Raw genomic sequence first — 20,736 nt, forward strand, 5'->3', positions numbered from 1 at the left:
GTGAAGGTGAATGGTGTGCGTTTGTCCCTGATGAGCAAGCCGTGGCGACAGTGGCAAGGAAAAACTCCCTTAGATGATATGAGGAAGAAACCTTGAGAGGAACCAGACTCAAAGGGGAACCCATCCTCATATGGGTGACATCAAGAGTTTGATCATAAATCTTTCAACAATACAGAACAATTTGTGATCATCATAGATCCAGCATCAGCTTCTCCATGCCAGGGCCTTTAAACACTCGGCATCTACTTCTCCATGATCATCCATAGGTACATAATCTTCACGAGGTGGGACGGGACTGGAGCTGGCCAAACCTCAGGATGCCTCGGGATGGGGAGAGAAAGAGAAGCAGTGGAGAGGAATTAGCGTAGCTGCTGTTCATGATATTAACAGCACATTGATAATGTGCATGTAATCATATATTCTGGAGCACAAGGTTGTGATGTGATGTGTGTGATGTGTGTTATGTGTAGGCTTTGCTAAAAAGATATGTTTTTAATCTACACTTAAACTGGGAGAGTGTATCTGAACCACGAACACTCTCAGGAAGACTATTCCAGAGTTTAGGAGCTAAATGTGAAAATGCTCTACCACCTTTAGTGGACTTTTCTAGGAACTACTAGAAGCCCAGAGTTTTGAGATCTCAGGGAGCGTGACGGATTGTAGCGTGTTAAAAGACTGGATAGATACATGGGAGCCAAACCATTTAGTGCTTTATAAGTGAGTAGCAGTAGTTTGTAGTCTATTCGAAACTTAATAGGAAGCCAATGTAGGGACGATAAGATTGGGGTTATATGATCGTATTTTCTTGACCTAGTAAGAACTCTTGCTGCGGCATTCTGAACTAACTGAAGCTTGTTTATTAATGATGCAGGACATCCACCTAGTAATGCATTACAGTAGTCTATTCTAGAGGTCATAAACGCATGGACGAGCTTCTCTGCATCAGATATAGATAACATATTTCTTAGCTTAGAAATATTTCTAAGGTGAAAGAAGGCTGTTTTTGTAACTTGAGTGATGTGATTTTTAAAAGATAAGTTGCTGTCTAAAATAACTCCCAGGTCTTTTACCGTTGAACTAGTAGTTACAGAACAACCGTTGTCCCAATATCCCATAATAACAGCGTGAAAGAAGTGTGTTTGAAATCTTGTGGGGAAAAAAAAAAGAATGTGTACAATACATACACATTTACGAGTATTTACAGCCTTTGCTCAATACTTTGGCACTAGTTAAAGCCTCAAGTCTTTTTTGAGTATGATGCTACAAGCTTGGCACAACTATTTTTGGGCAGTTTCTCTCATTCTTCTTTGCAGAACCTTTCACGCTCCATAAGGTTGCTCCACAGCCATTTTCAGATCTCTCCAGAGGTGTTCAATCGGGTTTGAGTCCGGGGTCTGGCTGGGCCACTCAAGGACATTCACACAGTCGTCCCGTAGCCACTTCTCTGTTATCTTGGCTATGTGCTCAGGGTCGTTGCCTTGTTAAAAGATGAACCAAATAACTGAATTCATCTGTGGTGGACTCCAATGTAGAAACATCTCAAGGACGATCGCACCTGAGCTGAATTTTGAGTGTTTTATTTTGAGGGAAGATTAAAAAGAAAACTTTTTCCACGTTGTCATTATGGGGTATTGTTTGTATTTTTTAGGAAAATAATCAATTGAATCCATTTTGGAATTAAGCTGTAACATAAAATGTGAAAAAGTGAAGCGCTGTAAAGACTTTCCAGACGCACTGTAATTATAAATGTAAACACTTAGCAGTAGTCTTTTAAGGTCTTCATGTCATTATCATGGGTTTTATTTAATCACAGTTCATGTATTTGCCATGTCTAAGCTTTTTCTTATATTATTTCAAACAGTTTATTTATTTCAGCCAAAAGCAGACAATGTCAGCAGAGCTCCTGTATATTCTGGGTTACATTTTAAGGTTTATTATCACATTTAAAAATTCATCTACAAGAGTGAATTTCAGAACCTTGTCAGTTTTAGTTATTTATAGTTGTTGAACTGACTACAGGTCTTCACACATTTTCACACCTTTAAAAACTGCACCTTAAGCTTTATATAAGTAGCAATACTGACATTAACCTGAAGAGGGCACCAAGATACTGATTTAAATCCAACCTGCAGTCAAATAACCTCCTTTACTTGCTCGGTTTATTTTTATTTATTGATTTATTGATTGATTTATTTATTAATTATTATCATGCACAGAGAACAGGACAAATAAATAAATTTGGCTTCCCCTCACTACCAAACTGTTTAAAACAATGTCCACTTCTTTAAAAATAAAAAAAAATAAAAAAAGGATTAAAAAAAAAAAGTTTTACTTTTGTTGTTTTTCATTCATAAACTATGGATTTACAGCTCCAAAAAAAACCCCACATTTTAGTCCTAGTGTGTATGGACTACTCAATTTCAAATGATCCATTTCTTTTCTCTAAAAACATAAAAGGAAGAACAAGAAGATAACAAAAAAAAAAAAAAGTATTTATTAAGTCAACTGCACATCATTTACAGCCCTTCTCCATGTCTATTAAAAAAAAAGACAAAAATCAGGCAGGAAAAACAGAAGTTTTTTACACATTTGAAGCGAAAATGGATGCCGTGTTACAGATGTAATGTTTAACCCTGAAAAAAGGTTTCAGCGCATTCATGAAATTTGGAAATAAGATCAAAATAAGCTTCTTTGTTTTCACATCACAAGGGCTATACGTTTTTTTTTTTTTACAGAACGATTATAGTTTTGGGGATTTTTTTCCATTGAAAACTGCACCAAAAAAAAAAAAAAAAAAGAAAGAAAAGATTAAAATTTGACAGTTGATGGAAAGCAAGAAGTTACACAAGTGTCATGTTGTAGATCTGAGAGAAAAAAAAAGAAAGAAAGGAGGTATTAAGTGTGTGTTTAGTGCTGGTTTTTGATGCCCTGTGGTTTTCCAGGCTTTTTGTCTTGTGGCTGTCCACGTCCAGCTCCTTGCATGCCTCTTCCCCGGCCACCAAACACACCTGAGAAAAGAGATTTATTTTATTATTATTTAACAAAATGCTGTTTTGGATGTGCTGTTGATCGGAGAAGTTGATTTTCCTTTAAACAGCACCTCCTGAAGCACTTGGTTTTATTTATACCACAGAAAAAAAGTTGCTCATTGTTACAGAGAAACCAGGAAACAGAAAACCTCATCTGGAAACTTTCCAGTGGCAGCAACCCAACTGACTCATTTACACCTCATTCATTTGTATGAAAATTTTGCGTGTATTTAATGACTAACAACGTGACTATTCTCTAAAGTGTGTTGTTCGGTAGTTTGCTTTTTCGGGAGTGTCCAAACTTTTGACGATTTTATGCTGATTAAAATGTGGTTTGTGTGTATTTGTAAGTTTATTTGACGTGAGTAAATCAATGACACGTTGAGGCTTTGTACATTTATGTAATCTCACGATTTTCGTGCGACCCGATAAACAATATCGTATATCGGCCCCTGCAGTGGAGACCCTCTGTAAATGTTCAACATAATCAGAGCTCTTCAAGTCCTGCACGTTTTTCTTGTGTGCGTCCTCTATGGAAGCCTCTGTGAAACGAGCTGTTACTATGGAAACGGTAACATATCAGAGTGCAGAGCTTGTCAAAGCCTATTCTGAGCATGCGTTGAGAATTTAACAGCGCTGTGGTGTGCTGCAGCTTACCTCGGCCGGCTCCGCCTCCTCTGCCCTTTCCCTGCTGTTTATTCTGCTGCATGCCACCCCGGCCACGCCCCTTCGACACGACCTCCTCTTTTACCATGTCGATGATTTCGTCGGGGATCCTCAGGTATTTGATCGTGCTGCCCCGGATGTAGCATTCGGGCATCCTCCAGAACTTATCGCCGTCCTGCACGAAGACGCTCTGGTTAAATCCTTCGCCTTCAAGCAAATCGAGCGCATCTCTTATTTGATATATTATTATATATATAAAATCGCTATATGTTACTGTACCCGGGAGGTACAGATGACTTCTCTCAAATTGATGTTCATCCAGTTGTCACAGCTGACCAGATGCCCGTTGTACGTCTCCCCGTTCTTCAGCTCCACCAGCTGGAAATGAATGTTCTGATTAGTCACACATCGTCTCTCGCCGTCACTGCCGCTCCTAATCTCCCTACTCTGAACAAGTTTGCGGTCATCAGTGCAAAGAGAGAGCGCCACCGACTGGAGCACAGGGCAGCTGCTGACCAGAATGAATCTCAACACAGGCAGAGTCAGGAAATAGTATAATAGTATATAATTCGTAATATAGTAATAGTATATAATAGTAATATAATCAGGGACAGCAGGTTTGGTGCTGTGAATTAAGGCATTGAGAGTAAGAGAAAAGGCTTTAAACATGGAAATAAACGCAGGAACATTTTCCATCGGCATTTGCTAGCTACGTCTACAACGAAACGAAACCGCCGCAATATCCGAGGAATTACTGTATACCTGTCATTATATTAAACACTGTGCTATTACAGTACCACCAAATACATTGAATCTTCAATACTGAATGTTTATAGCGATCCATCTTTTGTCTCCTAAAAGTAAACAGTATAATATTTATAGTGTTTTTTTTTTACTTATTTATTTCTTTTCTTAAAAACAACACTATGGCTCCAATTTATATTGTAATCTTTCTATACAATTAGATAATGCTGAAATTAAATCAACATGTATTTTGCAGCTAAACATGCTTTTGGAAAGAAAAACAAAAAAGGTTTGGGTTGTTTTCTTTTTTTTAAACCCCTAACTAGACAATTCTAAGGATATGGATCTTACCATCGGGTGGTTCTGTGCTGTTTTCAGTAAAGACAGTGGAAGCTGTAAGAAAAACAAAGGAAAACTGTGACGTAAACTATAAAACCCATTATTTGGAAAATCACAGAGCATCTGCTTGAGGAAGTGTGTGCAAAGTGAGGGAGAAATGTTGACTTTCTTTAAGTAATGAGTGAAATGAGACTGAAATGGACTGGGCTGAATGGAGGTATGTATATAAGAATGTATGAATGGGTGGATGTATAGTTGTATGGATGGAGGTGTGGATAAAATAATGTTTGGATGGATAGATGTATGGAAGGAAGAAAATTCCACTACAAACATTTTATCTGTACAGAGAACTGCATCCTGAAAGCTCTAATTGCGCAAGCTGTCAATCTACATCTCACTAGCCAATGAGGGTGAAGCACTGTGAAACCCCGCCCACCGCGAGAAGTTTGTTGCAAAGTGTACAAGTGGCTGTTTTCGGGTTTCAGAATGATGTTCCCGTTTCTCTGTGCATTTCATGAAGGGTTATGAATGCAATCTGATGGGGTTGGGTCTCATCAGCAAGAACGCCAAGTCAGCATGCAGAGAGGAGGTGCAGAGGTTAACAGACTGGTGTAAAGCCAACGACCTGTCTGAGCGTAGAAACGAAAGAAATGGTTGCTGACTTCATAAGAACACAAATAAACCGGTTCCCCCCTGAACATCAATGGCTCCTCTGTGGACATCGTGGAGAGCACCAAATACCTTGGTGGAGAACCCCACCTGGTCCCTCAACACCAGCTCCATAACAAGGAAAGCTCAGCAGTGTCCCTACTTTCTGAGAAAGCTGAGGATGGCACAGCTTCCACCACACATCCTCACAAGCTTCTACAGAGGGACCATCCAAAGCATCCCGAGCAGCTGCATCACTGCCCGGTTTGAGAACTGCGCCATCTCAGATCGCAAGACCCTACAGCGGATAGTGAGAACGGCTGAGATGATCATCGGGGTCTCTCTAATGTCCATCATGGATATTTACACCACACACTGCATCCTTAAAGCCACCAGCATTGTGGCTGATCGCACACACCCCTCACACACACTCTTCACTCTCCTGCCGTCTGGAAAGAGCTTCAGAAGCAAATCCAGACTGTCTAACAGTTTCATCCCCACAAGCCATCAGACTCCTCATCATGAAGGAACTGGACTGACACACACACACACACACACACACACACACACACACACACACACACAATTAAGTGGGGATGCACAAACTGCTGTTGAACCTAAGGTTTACATCCAGCCAAATGTTTGCATGTACAGTGTTTATATTTTGATTCGTATACAGACAATCCTTTTTGCACAACCTTCTGTGTGCTGTACTGGTTGTATTATTTGTTTTACTTGTCTCATGTCGTCCCTTTTTTTGCACTAAATGTTGCACATGTGCACTGTGTGTTGTTTGGAGTTGTGTTCTTCTGTGTTCTTTATGCTGTTTGCTGCAGCACCTTGATCCTGGAGAAACGTTGTTTCGTTTCACTGTGTACTGAACTGTACATAGTTGAAATGACAATAAAACCTAAACAGTCTCACCTGCAGGAAACACCGATATATTTAAGGATGGTCAATAAAAACTCCACATCCAATATAATCAATGAACCGCGCCGCACACACACACACACACGCACACACACACACACACACACACACACAGTAAACCCCTTCTGCTTTATACACACGCTTTACCACCGCTAGTTTACACTCGTGCTAACGTTAGCCTGCTAATCATCTGCTACCTGCACGTGTGAAATAAAGCAGGAAACTAAACAACAATCTTCACATCTGATCTCCATAAACCTGTTAAAGATCTGAATAATTTGCTCGCTTTCCCCCGCTGTAACACACGGTATCACCGCACATACAGCGCTAATCACATGCTAACAAAATCCCTCCACCAGTTACTGGGAAATTCCCCGAAAATCTTAAATATATTTACTTACCATCGCGCCTTATTTAGTGAATTACCTACTAGTTTTTTTTTTTTTAGATATAATTGAATATTGGTTTGTTCTAGATGTTTATATAGGCTACTTGCCAAATTTTCGGTATAATAGAACGCGGTTCAAACCACATACTGTTCTGCGCTATTTTACTTCCGGGTTCTTATCATGCGACCTGAAAATATATAATAAAAGTCCTCAAAGTAAGAGTTTCTGCGCTTCCAAACTTGGTAAAAATAAATAAATAAATAAATAAATAAATAAAATAAAATAAAAGTTTACTTGACATTCAGATGCGTGAAATAAAATATTCGTTTTATTTATTAATTTTTATATACACAAGAGAAAAGGTTGTACAGACAGTTTATAATGCACAGATTTATGAGGGTCCGGGAACAGACTGCCTGGGAGCAGTTTTACACCTTGCTCTTGATTTCAGAACGGCATCTTTCTTCTTCTGGATGGTCTCCTGAATTCTTCCCTTGAATTTCTTTTTTTCTCTTTTTATCTTGGCAAGCTCTTGCTTTCGCTTTTCTTCCAAATCCGGGTCCTGCGATGCAAAATAACTTTATTAAAAATCACATACAGAAATAATACAAAGTCTACTATTAATTTGCAATGTTTTTACCTCATTACATCTTAATGTGCAGTTCTCAGATTCCCTCCTTTATGCACGTTTGTAAACAGCGTATCAGTTTCTTTTTTTTAATAAATCAATTTAAATAATTCTACCTTCTCTCTCATTGTAATCTTTTAATATAACCTAGCCTTAATATGCTACACCGTGTTGTTTGTCTGAAAACCGGCTGTTTATTGTTACAATTACACTCTTAAATTAATAAAGTTGTATCTTTCTGTAAATCATCATTCTCTCTCCACATCCATCCATCACTCTTCATTAAGGCATTCATTGTTCCAGCCATCCTGCCATCTATCACTTTCCATTTAACCACCCATCTCCCCACCCATTCATCCAGCAGTTCTGCCATTTATACACAATTATAGTAGGCATTAAAGTGAGATTTGTCCATCCATTTCGAATCGATCCTTACCTTCCCTTCAAGGATCATTTGCTTCCTTTTATTTATTTCCTTTTTCTCATCAAAATCCGTTGCCTCCAGCTTCTACAATGATAATCAAGAAAACACAAGTTTTTATACAACTGAACGACTTGGTCTTTTGAAACATAAGAAAACGAAGTAAATGGAAGCCGTACAATTTCACACTGTCGTCTCGTCACGTTGACTTGGGTAAGAATCTTTAGCACCTCTTTCTCTTGAATTGGATACTCCTTCAGCTTGGTCTCTAAAGAAGTACATCGTTAGACCTCAGAGAGGAAAGACCAGTGCCATATTGCATTTGCACAGCATAGTGATTATCGAAAACAATGATTTGGTCCGGTTGAGAACTTACGGATCTGCTCCTCTATAGCGTTGACCAGATGGATGTCGTACTGTGTGACCAGTGTAATGGAAACACCATTTCTCCCTGCAATACAAAATAAATTAAATAAAATCAGGATGGCAAACAGGTATGAACAGACCATTAAATTAAAGTCTTTCTGAAGAAATGGGATACCTGCACGTGCGGTTCTGCCAACTCTGTGGATGTAGATTTTAGGCAATCCAGGGGTATTATGATTGATGACTACCTGCACTGTAGGTATATCCAAACCCCTTCAGAGAAATAGAAATTTTTTAAGAGAAATTCCACAAGGGTGCCTCCTGCTAATTGACTTAAGGCACACTGAACAAAAGAGAAAAAGTTCTCATCTACAGAAGTGGACGTACCTCGCAGCTACATCTGTGGCTATAAGGATCTTGTAAATATTGGACTTGAACTTGGCAAGGTTCGCAAACCGCTGTTTCTATAATGACATGAAAACGATTATTCATATACACGAGGAGAGAAAACTCAATATAATTTTGAGAAATTCTGAATATAATCTGCACTTCGACTGGATTATTCCCACATACCTGTTTCATCATGGAATGCAAGGAGATGGCAGGAAATTTGAACTCGCGAAGCATCATTGTGAGTATTTGGCAATGTCTAAGCAGGAACGCACACACACACACACACACACATCAGTCTGTTAAAGGTGCAGTAGTCAAGATCTGTGTAAACGGCCATAGTTTAGTTTAATGATCTTAAAAAAAAAAAAAAAAGGGTCCCCAACCTCTGTGCCCATGTACACAAAGCCCCAACCCAAAAACAGCCAGTTCACTCGACTGCATAGAAGTGGTGAGTAGGGAACAGAGGTGGCAAAAGTACACACATCCTTCACTTAAGTAGAAGTACAGATACTCTGGTAGAAGTTGAAGTACTGACTGTACTTTTTTACTCAAGGTTAAGTAAAGCAGTTTGGGCTCTGACATGTACTAAAGTAAAAAGTAGACTTTACTACTACCTGTTTTAGTTTCACGCTGGTAACTGAACGTCACTTCATATTAATATTAGGGCTGTCAATCTTTTAAAAATTATTTAATCACGATTAAAGGCATGCTTGTTATGAGTTAACACAACATTAAACACAACTTGATCATGCATTTTTATCTGATCTAAATGTACCTCAATTTAATAATTTTCAAGTTTTTAATACTCTAATTACCATGGGCATGGACAAACATGGATGCTTTATACAAAGCTTTATGCTGTTTTATTATTAGTGAAACCATTCCCAATATAGAGCACAAAGACAAAATATTAACATTTCACCAAATTAAAACTACAGTAACGAGACTGTTTTGAAAATGTAAGAAGTAGAAAGTACAGATATTTGTGTAAAAATGTAATAAGTAAAAGTAAAAAGTATAGAAAATACATAGTGAAGTAAAGTACTGATACCAGAAAAATTTATTTGAGTACAGTAACAAAGTATTTGTACTTCTTTACTTCCCTCCTCTGGTAGGGACGTTAAGGACGTGTCTATAAAATGCCTGCATGTACAGAATCTAATACACTTGTTATAGGACGAGGGCTTAAACAATTGGATTTGATCACTTTTTTAATCATTTTCCATATTATTTGTACTAATACTAAATTACATTAAATTTTTTGCAGCTTCAATTACCTGTAGGTGTAATTAACAAGAGCTAAAGCCTCAATCACGCAACTTTGGCACGCGAGATCTATCGGATACCTGCAGTGAATGAGAGTGAACCGGGTATGTTAAGGGATATAATCTGTTCAGATTCATAAATTAGGTTTTTTTTTTATTAATGTTTTTAAATGAACTAATACGAGATACAACTAAATATTCTTTAAAAGCCGAGTTGTGTAAATTGAGATGCTGCAAAACAGCTTCATAGTGTATTTTCCGGTCCCATGTCTTCAGTGTTCAGTGACTAATAGAGCTATTGAAGCTCTACAGCAACCGATTTATGTTTACGGTACAAAACGTGTACAGCATTTTATGGAAGGAGTCAACAGTGCATGAGGTTTCCTCATACAGAAGAGTCTTTAGGAAAGGTGGCTTCATGCTTTCTCATTATGACCATTCACGGGAATGAACAATAGAACAGATCGACAATAGAAACCCTTCCATTACAGCTACAACAGCATTTTTTTCCATTGTTAATCAATATGCTCGTGAATGACAGAATCATGTGCTTGAAATTTTCCCAAGACATTCTCAAACCGTTCCTTCTACTTCGAGGACTTACTTGCACGTGTTGGTGAAAATCATGATCGACCAGTCATCGTGTTCGTCTTGGAATTTTTGGATGAGGCTCACCAGGTATGCATCTTTGACTTTCTCGGGCGTAAGGATGTATCTCTGGTCCAGCTCTTCCACTGTTCGCACCCTGAAGAAATAGGAATGGAAAAAGGGTCATTACTGAGTTATCAATGGTGCTGGGCATTTCAGTTTTGACAGAAATTATATAAACAGAATAAAAGGAGATTCAGCTCATTCATTCAGACTGTAGTTATACCATAAATGTGTGTGTTCGTACTGTTATAATAAACATAATATCCATAAGTGTTCCAGGAACATCACATTACAAATTTACTCCTCCTTTTGCCCTGATAACAGCTGCCACTCTACTGCAAATAAAGTTCCCTCAAAAGGCATCATTTAGCATTAATAAAATCTGGGTGCAGTTCATCCTACAGGTCTTCAGTGGGGTTGAGGTCAGGGCTTTTTGTAAGACACGCGAGTTTATCTCTGGCTCCTTGATCAGTTAACTCTGTCAAAAGACAAAATCCGAAGCGAGAGCAGTTCTCGACTGTTGATGCCTGGACTGAGAGTCTAAATATTGTAAATTAGTAAGCTGTTAAACTAAGAAACTAATTCCATATGGACATTCATTAAAAAAATTAATATTTTTAACACGTGTGTGGAGACAATGCGTGTCTTTACTCGGATTTGTGCTCCCAGTAGAAAGGCTTGTTCATAGCAACGCTCTTGAGTTCTTGTAGCGTGTCGGTCAGCGTCGCGCTGAAAAGCAACGTTTGCCTTTTCGCCGGCACAGCGCTCAGAATCACCTCCAGGTCCTTAGTGAAGTCTGTGCAGCCCTGCTCGAGCAAACGATCAGCCTCATCCAGGATCTGATGAGAAACCCAAATACATAGTATTCAGATACTAATCAAAGTCTCCTAATAAGAGTGTGCGACGGGTGTTTCCTTACTAAGAATCGGAGTCTCTTCATATCAAACGTGTCCGAACTTCGAATGTGATCTGCTAATCTCCCGGGCGTTGCGACGACGACATGGGGCTTTTTGGAAAGCTCCAACCCCTGAGTCACCATGTCTTATAGCAAAAACACACACAAAGCAGAGATAACTAAACAAAAACAATGTGAGAAACAGAAAATACCTTACTATAAAATCTTTGTCTAGATTATCTCTAGATTATCTGTGTATAGGTTTTGTTTTTTTGTACCATACCCATTCCTCCAACAATGATACAGTCTCTCAGTCCCAGAGGCTTTCCTAAAGCTCTAAACTGTTCTGCTATCTGATAGGCCAGTTCCCTGAGGAGTCAAGAAAATAACATACATCACAAACTAATTGTGCTAATAGATCTTATATGAGGTGAGCAACTTATACCATGGCTTTTATACCAGAGATTAATTACAAACATCATTTGAATAAAGATGACCCACCGAGTGGGCGTAAGGACCAGACAGAAGATGCCGTAGGGATCCTCAGACAACTTCTGCAGCACGGGAAGAACAAACGCTGCAGTTTTTCCGCTTCCAGTTTTCGCACAACCCAAACAGTCTCGACCTTTATTCACGGCGAAAAAAAATCAAACGTTATATTGCTGAGTATTGTTATTTGTTCATGAGATGTGTCAATACAAAACCCACCTTCCAGGATAGCTGGCATGCAGTGTTCCTGCACTGGGGTCGGCCGGGCGATGCCCATCTGCCTACACTGGACAACCAACCACTCGGACAGACCAAGAGACTCAAAAGTTGCCATTATAAACAAACCAAAAATGATCAAGAAGACCTAAAAAAGTACGGCGATTGTCACCAAGCTGGAACCCATATATTGTTTTCACGAGCGCTCTAATCCAAAACAACCCTCGTGGAGCTTTTAGCACGACGCGTCCCTTCTACGTCATAAACCTGCGCCCGGCTCCTGATTCTGGCCTAAAGGTATGGCCAGAAGGACACAAAAAAACCAACATGTTAATAATTGTAGGATATTTTAAGAATTTTTTGAAATATAATTATTGATAATTGCAACACCATTTTATACTATATATACTTGTTTTCTAGAGATATTAAAAAGTCAGTCTGTTTTTTTATTTTTATTTTATTTTGCTTAATCACCGGACGAGTTGGGTGCGGATTATTAACCCTGGCCAATCACAAAGAGGGAGGCGGGACTTCTCAGGTTAATAATAATGTTTAGAAATTGTAAAATAAAAACATTTGAGAAAAAAAAATCTACCATATCTATACTACAATTACTACATTTTTGTATCTTCAAATGAAGGGATTGTTTTGCGTTAAATGTATGTATATATTAAGTACATCTCGGATTCTGCGCAGTCAATGTGACATGAACACTCCCAAAACTTCATCGCATTACGTAGTCATGGCTCCAGAGGAGACCGAGAGAAGACAAACAGGTGGCTTGTATAAAGCAGGAGATCCGCTCGACTTTAATGCTGTGGTATATAACGTGTTTATTCTGATAGAGACAGAACCGATCATGCTTAAGCTCGCAGCGATCACTGGACCGAGAAACCCCTGAAGTGTGAACGCCTTGCATCGGATTGTGTCCGAAAGAGCGACTTGATCTCGGGGCACGAGTGCACATTGTAGGAGTATGATTTCCAGGACGAGAGATCGTTTATTCCCTGCATGATGTCCTTTACAGAGCACTGCGGCTTCAAACATGGCGGAGTTGGACGGTGGGGAACTCTGTGCGACTCGTTCACACAGCAGGTAACGATGCATTCCAGCAAGTTTAGAAATCAAACAAAAAACATTTGACTTTGTACTCATTGCAATCCAGCCGAGATGTAAGATCACCTTTCTGTGTAGAAATCTAATTATTAATTATCCACACTCTTTTCTTTTTTAAATATCCTGATCCTTATGTTAACTGACTACTTTGGATTATAATGAAACCAAAGTTATGCAGCGTTCAAGTGTCCGCTTCTCTTATGTTGCCTTCAAGTAAGGTGGGAATTTGGTGGAAGTACCAGTTTCCAAATCAAAAGTCGAATGCCACTACGACTATTTAATTAATGACTAAATCATGAGTGTGTTGCATCGCAATATTGCTTTGGTTTCATCATGGAAATAATACAAAAGATGCCTTCATAGATGTAAACAATTTAAATGCCCTTGAAGGAACCATTAAGTTCCAGGTAAACCCATAGATATTATACATAAACAATTATCCTGCTCTACTAGAAAGTATTCAAGATGTAGGGATGACAGAGCTTTTAGACAGAAATTGAGTTTTGTGATAAAAACATTTCATAGTGTTTAAAAGATATATTTCCTAGAGAGAGAGAGAGAGAGAGAGAGAGCGAGGACAAGCCAAATATGAGAAAGGAAGCATGTGTGGCTCAGTGCTCGCAGACCTGAAGTGCTCTCATGCATGACTTTTTCTGCACCCTCGCATCAGTGCCTCGACCGTCCACGTCTGCTTTGTGTGACAGGGGCTCACGGCACCTTGTGTTGCACCTCATGTTAACAATACTCAGTGATCCGTGCAGGTCGGCTTGCTCGCATTTTCTGTTTAAATGCATCGAAAAATCTTGCAACAACATGCACCTGTACATGCAGTACCACTTTGGTTTTAGTGTGAGGAAGCAATTACGACATCAGACTGATACTTGAGACCAGGATCAGTATTGATTCTACTCTAGTCCAAGTTGTAAGAGCTGCTGTGGTTAGAATGATATTATCGTGTGCTATTTTGTGGTGAAGTATACACATACAGATGTTTCAGGATTTCATGCTGCGTTCAGGAATATGGAATAATTCACTAGACTTCAGACTCCCTTACTTTTTTTTTTGGTTTTGAACATTATTTGCAGTAAAAAATTATTTTCAGTTTTTCTTGATTATATTAATTTCTGTGATATTTTCATGTTATTGGATTTTCCTGTTAATGGTTATTCGATACACATTTTATTTAGTGTGTCTTATGAACTGTCTTTGTTCACGACTAATTTACATATTTCTGTTTTTTTTTTTTTTTTTTTTTTTTTTTTTTTTTTTAGCCTTGTATAGTATTGGTATGGTCGCCTTCTTGCGTGTACACGTCAGCATTAAAAGTCTGCACATAATAATCAATTTCTTCATTTTTTATTGATACTTTTTTATTCAAACCTCCTGTTTCTTTTCCTCATCTTACTTGTGATGGACCTGCACTGTTTTGACGGTCCTCCAGAAAGATTGAAACAACTCCTAATAGAGTTTGCATGAATAATTCAAAAGAAAGCACAGTTGCAGGTGTTACGTTGGTTGGCGCTTAGAAATTAGAGAGCCTGTTGCTGGGGAGTCGACACAAAACAGCAACGAGATGCTCCTTTCACGTGCATTCTCACAGAGCGCCCGGTGTTGCGTGCGCTCTTGAGTTTGATGGATTACTTTGCCAGAGAGTCGCGTGCAGTAAGAGATGAAATATGTAAACTGATTTTTCCTTTTTTCGCAGCATGGCTAACAATAAGAACAGCACCATTCGCTGCACTTTCTCAGCCCCTAGTCACAGTAGCTCGCTCCTGAGGGGTCTTTCTGCTCTGCGAGACAACGGACAGTTACTGGACGTCGAACTTGCCGTCAACGACGAATGCTTCCAGGTGCACAAGGCTGTGCTGGCATCCTGCAGTGACTACTTCAGGTGAGGATTCTATTCGAAATACAAATTTCTAGTCCTTTCAAAGACGCTGGGTGTTGCGTGAGTCGCAGTAACTCAATAACGGGGAATTTGATCCACTTTCCTGGAACACAATCGGCTGCAAATCAATAATTAAGGTAATGTAGCGTGAGTCATGGCTGGCTTTTTGCTGCAAGAAGTTTAAGGGAGATAATCTAATAAAAAAAATGTTGCTCAAGCATTTTTAGAGCGCACGAGTCTCGGTATAACAGCAGGTATGATGTTTGATCGTTATTTAAAGTTTGCTGAATATGCTTTAATGAATAATTTAAGAATTAATCGAACGTGTTCTCCGCTAATGGTTTGTGCCTTCAAACGATATGAGAATTTTATTGTGAAACTTTTCTATAGAATTTGTTTTATTATTTAGCAATGGTGCGACATGTTTCATGTTTTCCTTTATTTTATTATTATTATTTTTTTTAGAGCCATGTTCACTGGTGGGATGAAAGAGTCGAACCAGGCCACGATTGAGCTTAAGGGCTTGTCCGCACGTGGCCTAAAGCACATCATCGATTTCGCTTATAGCTCTGAGGTCACGCTCGACCTCGACTGCATCCAGGATGTGCTTGGGGCAGCCGTTTTCCTTCAGATGGTGCCTGTTGTGGAGCTCTGCGAAGAGTTCCTGAAATCAGCCATGAGCGTGGAGACTTGTTTGAACATCGGTCAGATGGCTGCTGCCTTCAGCTTGTCCTCGCTGAAAGAATCGGTAGACGCCTTCACCTTCCGCCACTTCCTGCAGATTGCTGAGGAGGAGGATTTCCTTCATATCCCAATGGAGCGGCTGGTGTTTTTCCTCCAGAGCAACAAGCTAAAGGGGTGTACCGAGATTGATTTGTTCCACGCAGCTATCCGTTGGCTTCGGCACGATTCCTCTCGGCGTCCTGCAGCAAACGAGGTGCTGAGACACGTTCGCTTCCCGCTCATGCGCTCCTCCGAGCTGGTGGACCGTGTGCAGACCGTGGACATCATGGTGGAGGATGTGTTGTGCAGGCAGTACCTTCTTGAGGCGTTTAATTATCAGATACTGCCTTTCCGCCAGCACGAGATGCAGTCCCCTCGTACCGTCATTCGATCGGACGTCGTCTCGCTGATTGCTTTCGGTGGCACGCCGTACACCGACAATGACCGCACAGTGAGCGCAAAGGTGTACTGCCTGGCTGATGGCACGTCCAGGCAGTTCAAAGAGCTGACCGACATGGAGGCAGGCTGCAGCCACACCTGTGTTTCTGTCCTAGATAATTTTGTTTACGTGGTCGGAGGCCAGCACCTGCAGTACCGCAGCGGTGAAGGCGCCGTGGACGCCAGTTTCCGATACGATCCCCATCTCAACCAGTGGTTGCGCATCCGGCCGATGCAAGAGAGCCGTATTCAATTTCAGCTCAACGTGCTGCAAGGACAGCTGTATGCCACCGGGGGGCGCAACAGATCCGGTAGCCTTTCATCCGTCGAGCGTTACTGTCCCAAAAAAAACGAATGGACGTACACGGAGTCTCTAAAGAGAAGGATATGGGGTCACGCAGGAGCAACATGCGGAGATAAGCTTTACGTCTCGGGAGGATATGGCGTTTCCGTGGAGGATAAGAAGTCTCTTCATTGCTATGATCCAGAAACTGACCAGTGGGATTTTAAATCCCCAATGAACGAGCCACGAGTGCTGCATGCCATGATCAGCGTGAATGAGCGCGTCTATGCTCTTGGAGGAAGAATGGACCACGTGGACCGTTGCTTTGACGTCCTAGCTGTAGAATATTACGTCCCAGAGACGGATCAGTGGACGATGGTTAGTCCAATGCGTGCAGGCCAGTCTGAGGCAGGATGTTGCTTATTGGACAGAAAGATTTACATTGTCGGAGGATACAACTGGCATCTAAATAACGTTACAAGCATCGTCCAAGTCTACAACACAGAAAGGGACGAGTGGGAGAGGGATCTGCACTTTCCGGAATCCTTCGCTGGGATTGCTTGTACACCTATAATCCTGCCACAAACCCCCACACAGAGGTGACCTGCTTGAAGTGACATCTTGTGAAGGTTTTTTTTTTCTTTGGTAGGTTTTACATTAAAACCTGTGTTTCTTCAAATCTTTGGTCATGTTTAGCGGTCCAGTGAGAGAAACCTTTTTTTTTTTTGGAGAGAAGCTGGTCATAGTTTGATTTCTGCTAATGTACATGTCATTACTTCACGGGCGGTAAATTTTTCAAACAAGAAAGATCTAAACCAAACCGGACCCCTTCAGTACATGCAGTCATCAGTACATTCATGACGTTCTAGAACGTTCTGAACCATTCTGATGCTACAATTCTGACCTGCTACTTCATTTTTTTGCACTACATGATCATGGGTCGTCTCTGCACCAAATTAAATAAGACTAAGGGAATGTTTGTTCATGAAGCGTGGTGATCCAGCGTACCATCCAGGGTGTATTATCACCTTATGCCTGATGCACTATGACTCTTTGATTAAGATGAACAAAGTAATGATATTTTTTTCTCTCTCTCTTTTGGTTTTTTTTTAATTAGTACTAATATTATTAGATTTAAGAGCACTGTAATGGTTGGATTGGGTATTATATATATTTTTTCTTTACGTTTTGACGACAAGATTAAGATGAACCAATAGTTTCTTGAAAGTAAAGGAATCAATTAAGAATCGAACAGTTCTTACTGCGTGCACTGATACAGCAAGCAGTTTTATAACATAAAGACTAATTACGAATGTGTGTGAAATAGAATAGGCAGTGTTCAGCTCTGTCTTGCAGCTTGAACGTTCAAGTATTTCTTCATGTTTTGGGGGGAGAATTTTTCTCTTTTTTTTTTCTTCTTCTTTTCTGTTTGAAGTACACTGTTGCCTTAAGGCTCGCAAAACATCAGAGTGGCTTTATGACACGTTACACCAAGCAGCTTCTTCTAAAGGCCTTTTTAATGAAGGGAATTGGTGAAGGATTTCTCTAGACGCTCCTATATTAAAAAAAAAAATTGAATTCAAACACTTTTTTTTTTTAATAATTCATCTGAGTTTCTGAGTATACGCCTCAATTTTTCATTAGCACTTCTGGCAAAGTGTATGTGGGAGAAAAGTTAACATGTCTCTACATGCAAAATGTGCATTTAAATTTCCCTGTATAATTAACAACATGGATGGTTTATCTTTAACATCTAAATCTACTAAGCACAATACGACTCGTGTTCATTTGATGACTTTTGCATTTGTCCTTGAACAACCTCCAGCTCCTCGGTGCGATTACATAATTACCTGTTTGTCCTTCGAGGCCATTTGTAATCTCAGAAAACACACCAGGTTGCGTTTCGTAATGCACTTAATACCCGATGAACTGTATAGAGCACTTTGCCACGTCCAAGCACCACGACTGGATTTGCGTTCTTTCACTGCGCTCCTAACAGAGAGGCGTAATGGATTAACAGTGTTTCGTTGTAGAGTTAGTGCCGAGTGTAATGAACTATAAAGAAAAAAAACACACAAACACACTGCTCTTGTTAAAAAAAAGGGAAAAGCTAAATAGCCTCATCACTTGTTTCTCTTTGTATTTGAATGTATGATAAATCACTACAGTCTAAAGCACTGCGGCAACAACCGCTGCCTGCCGTGAAGTGATTTTTGGTTAATTTTTTGTTGCGTATCGAATAAAGCACATGATCAAATTTGTACAAAACACAGTGGTCGATGATTGCGTTTTATTTCAACGACTACAAACTATTAGCTCAGGATGGTTCTAGGGCACAAGCTAACAGTTACACACACAAAATGTTTGCAGGCAATCATACAAGTACACAGATTCTTTCTTATCGCAGAGGAAACGTGCGAAGTGAATTTTATACAGTGTAATGTGTGAGGATTTTATCCAACTTTTCAATTTCCTCTTTGCTAGTATGTTGTTGCAGGAGTATTATTTTGGGTTATTTATCACAGGGACATACTAGTCATATTCTTTGAATGCACAATACCAGAAAGCAGCAGCATGTTTAATGCTCTTGGTATGATTCTAACATTGCTGTCGAATTTAAATTCAATGCTTTGGGTATTTATATCATTACTTCTAAGTAAATTGGTTGATTAACGTATGAATTCGGCCCTCTGAATGTACACTGCAATGTTACACCCTCTTTGTTGTACCACGGATACAAGAGAAAAGACTCTTGTTGAAAAGTTCAACCCAAATCACACCTTTTTTTTTTTTTTCGTCACATCTGCATTTTCTGTTCTTCTCCTGGATCAATGAAATCCATCTGGTCACTTTATTAGGAGCACATGTACGCTTGCCCGTAACGTAGTGGCAGCGCAACGCGTACAATGATTGCACGTGTGTGGTGGTGTGGGTGTTTGTCCAAGACAGATTTTTCTTAAGGGATCAGGCATAAAGGCTAATCTAATCTAATCCAAACACATTTAAGGCCAAGAGCTTCAGACTTCTAAAATAGGGGGAAACAAATCTGCTGTCATGACTTTGAGTTTGACATGTCGTGCAAGATGCTTTTCGTGCTTGTTCAGAGTGGTGATTTGAGTAAGCACTTTGATTTCCCTCATTAACCAATAACCGTGTCATGAAGGTCACTGCACTCGCAATTTTATTCTCAACACGATGTTTGACGTGAACGTGTGTCCGCTTGACTGTTCTGCATTATACCGCACCCATGTGATTGGCTGATTTGGATAATGTGAGTGTGCAAGTGTAAATATGTTGCTAGTAAATTGGTCGGCATGATTTATTCAATGCTTCGTGTCCCCTATCAATGTTTTCATTTGCAGTGAAAGACTCTGCTATGCTCGTGCAACAACATCTGCTGAACGTATCGCCTTCTGTATCTGTAGCACTTTCGATGATTCTTTTTCCTGTCTCTTGTTTGAGTTTGATTGTAAGCTCAGATGTGCTTTTGTTCTATTTTAAAGTGTCTTTTATCAATTAAATTGTTTGTTTAATAAAGCAGGAAATGGACGGATGTGTGACTTATCTTTCATCTTACTTGTGTGAACTACTTACAAGTACTTTAAAATCCTGATTAGCAGTAGTCGTAGCTCCGGTTCTATAGCTGAGGAATTCAGTAGTCAGTCATTAAACCTCATAGATTAACAAAGTCTTATCAACGCTTACATAATTCTTTTTAATTAGCAAACCATCAGTGAGCTGAAACCAGCATGTTCAAACTCAGATGTTTTGAACTGAATGCAAATTAACAACAACAAAATAAAATAAAAAGATGATTAATATAAAGGTTTTATAATATTGACCCCAATGCTAAATTTGAAATCAATCAGTTTCTGTTGTGACCCACACCAGTGGGCTGAAACATGACATTTTATTTTCCATAAGGAGTCCCGAGAGTGATGGATTGGCCCCTACAGAACTCCAGATCTCAACATCATCGAGTTTCATGGGGATTACATGAAGAGGCAGAAGGATCTGTGGCAGCCTACATCTATAGATGATCTGTGTTTAGTTCTCCAAGATGTTTGCAACAACCTACTGGCCGAGTTCCTTCAAAAACTGTGTGCAAGTGTACCTAGAAGGATTTATGCTGTCAAATAATGATTTGATTCGAATTTCTCTTTCATTCATTTAGTTTCCATTTTTTAAAGTGATTAAAAAAAAGTAATCACACCTATAT

At 39.7% G+C, this 20,736-nt stretch overlaps 3 protein-coding genes across 5 annotated transcripts; 1 reads left to right on the forward strand and 2 right to left on the reverse strand.

The window, feature by feature from the left end:
• Positions 1–2,476: 2,476 nt before the first annotated feature.
• Positions 2,477–6,929, reverse strand: lsm4 (LSM4 homolog, U6 small nuclear RNA and mRNA degradation associated). Its single transcript, XM_083559614.1, has 5 exons — positions 6,758–6,929; positions 4,791–4,832; positions 3,975–4,073; positions 3,687–3,870; positions 2,477–3,008 (listed from the first exon to the last, which is right to left on the reverse strand). Exons 1-5 carry the CDS (start codon positions 6,758–6,760, stop codon positions 2,908–2,910), a joined length of 429 nt encoding a protein of 142 aa, XP_083415740.1. The 5' UTR covers positions 6,761–6,929; the 3' UTR covers positions 2,477–2,907.
• Positions 6,930–7,051: 122 nt separating this feature from the next.
• Positions 7,052–12,332, reverse strand: ddx49 (DEAD (Asp-Glu-Ala-Asp) box polypeptide 49). The gene is made up of 13 exons (XM_083558574.1): positions 12,073–12,332; positions 11,866–11,989; positions 11,648–11,733; positions 11,389–11,510; positions 11,121–11,308; positions 10,423–10,563; positions 8,734–8,809; positions 8,548–8,624; positions 8,336–8,433; positions 8,171–8,245; positions 7,974–8,062; positions 7,810–7,881; positions 7,052–7,307 (listed from the first exon to the last, which is right to left on the reverse strand). The coding sequence occupies exons 1-13, from the start codon at positions 12,185–12,187 to the stop codon at positions 7,137–7,139; spliced, it is 1,434 nt and encodes a 477-aa protein (XP_083414700.1). The 5' UTR covers positions 12,188–12,332; the 3' UTR covers positions 7,052–7,136.
• Positions 12,333–12,381: 49 nt separating this feature from the next.
• Positions 12,382–20,070, forward strand: klhl26 (kelch-like family member 26). 3 transcript variants are annotated; one of them, XM_083558524.1, is made up of 4 exons: positions 12,382–12,408; positions 13,097–13,164; positions 14,891–15,076; positions 15,539–20,070. In XM_083558524.1, the coding sequence occupies exons 1-4, from the start codon at positions 12,397–12,399 to the stop codon at positions 17,118–17,120; spliced, it is 1,848 nt and encodes a 615-aa protein (XP_083414650.1). In that variant the 5' UTR covers positions 12,382–12,396; the 3' UTR covers positions 17,121–20,070. The 3 variants fall into 3 exon arrangements, with proteins under 3 accessions (XP_083414650.1, XP_083414652.1, XP_083414651.1); XM_083558526.1 differs by lacking the exon at positions 12,382–12,408 and adding an exon at positions 12,590–12,607; XM_083558525.1 differs by lacking the exon at positions 12,382–12,408 and adding an exon at positions 12,591–12,607 and having other exon boundaries at positions 12,915–13,164.
• Positions 20,071–20,736: the final 666 nt, after the last annotated feature.

This window comes from Silurus aristotelis, assembly GCF_946808225.1.
Source record: "Silurus aristotelis genome assembly, chromosome: 13".
In the NCBI taxonomy this organism is placed as follows: Eukaryota; Metazoa; Chordata; class Actinopteri; order Siluriformes; family Siluridae; genus Silurus; species Silurus aristotelis.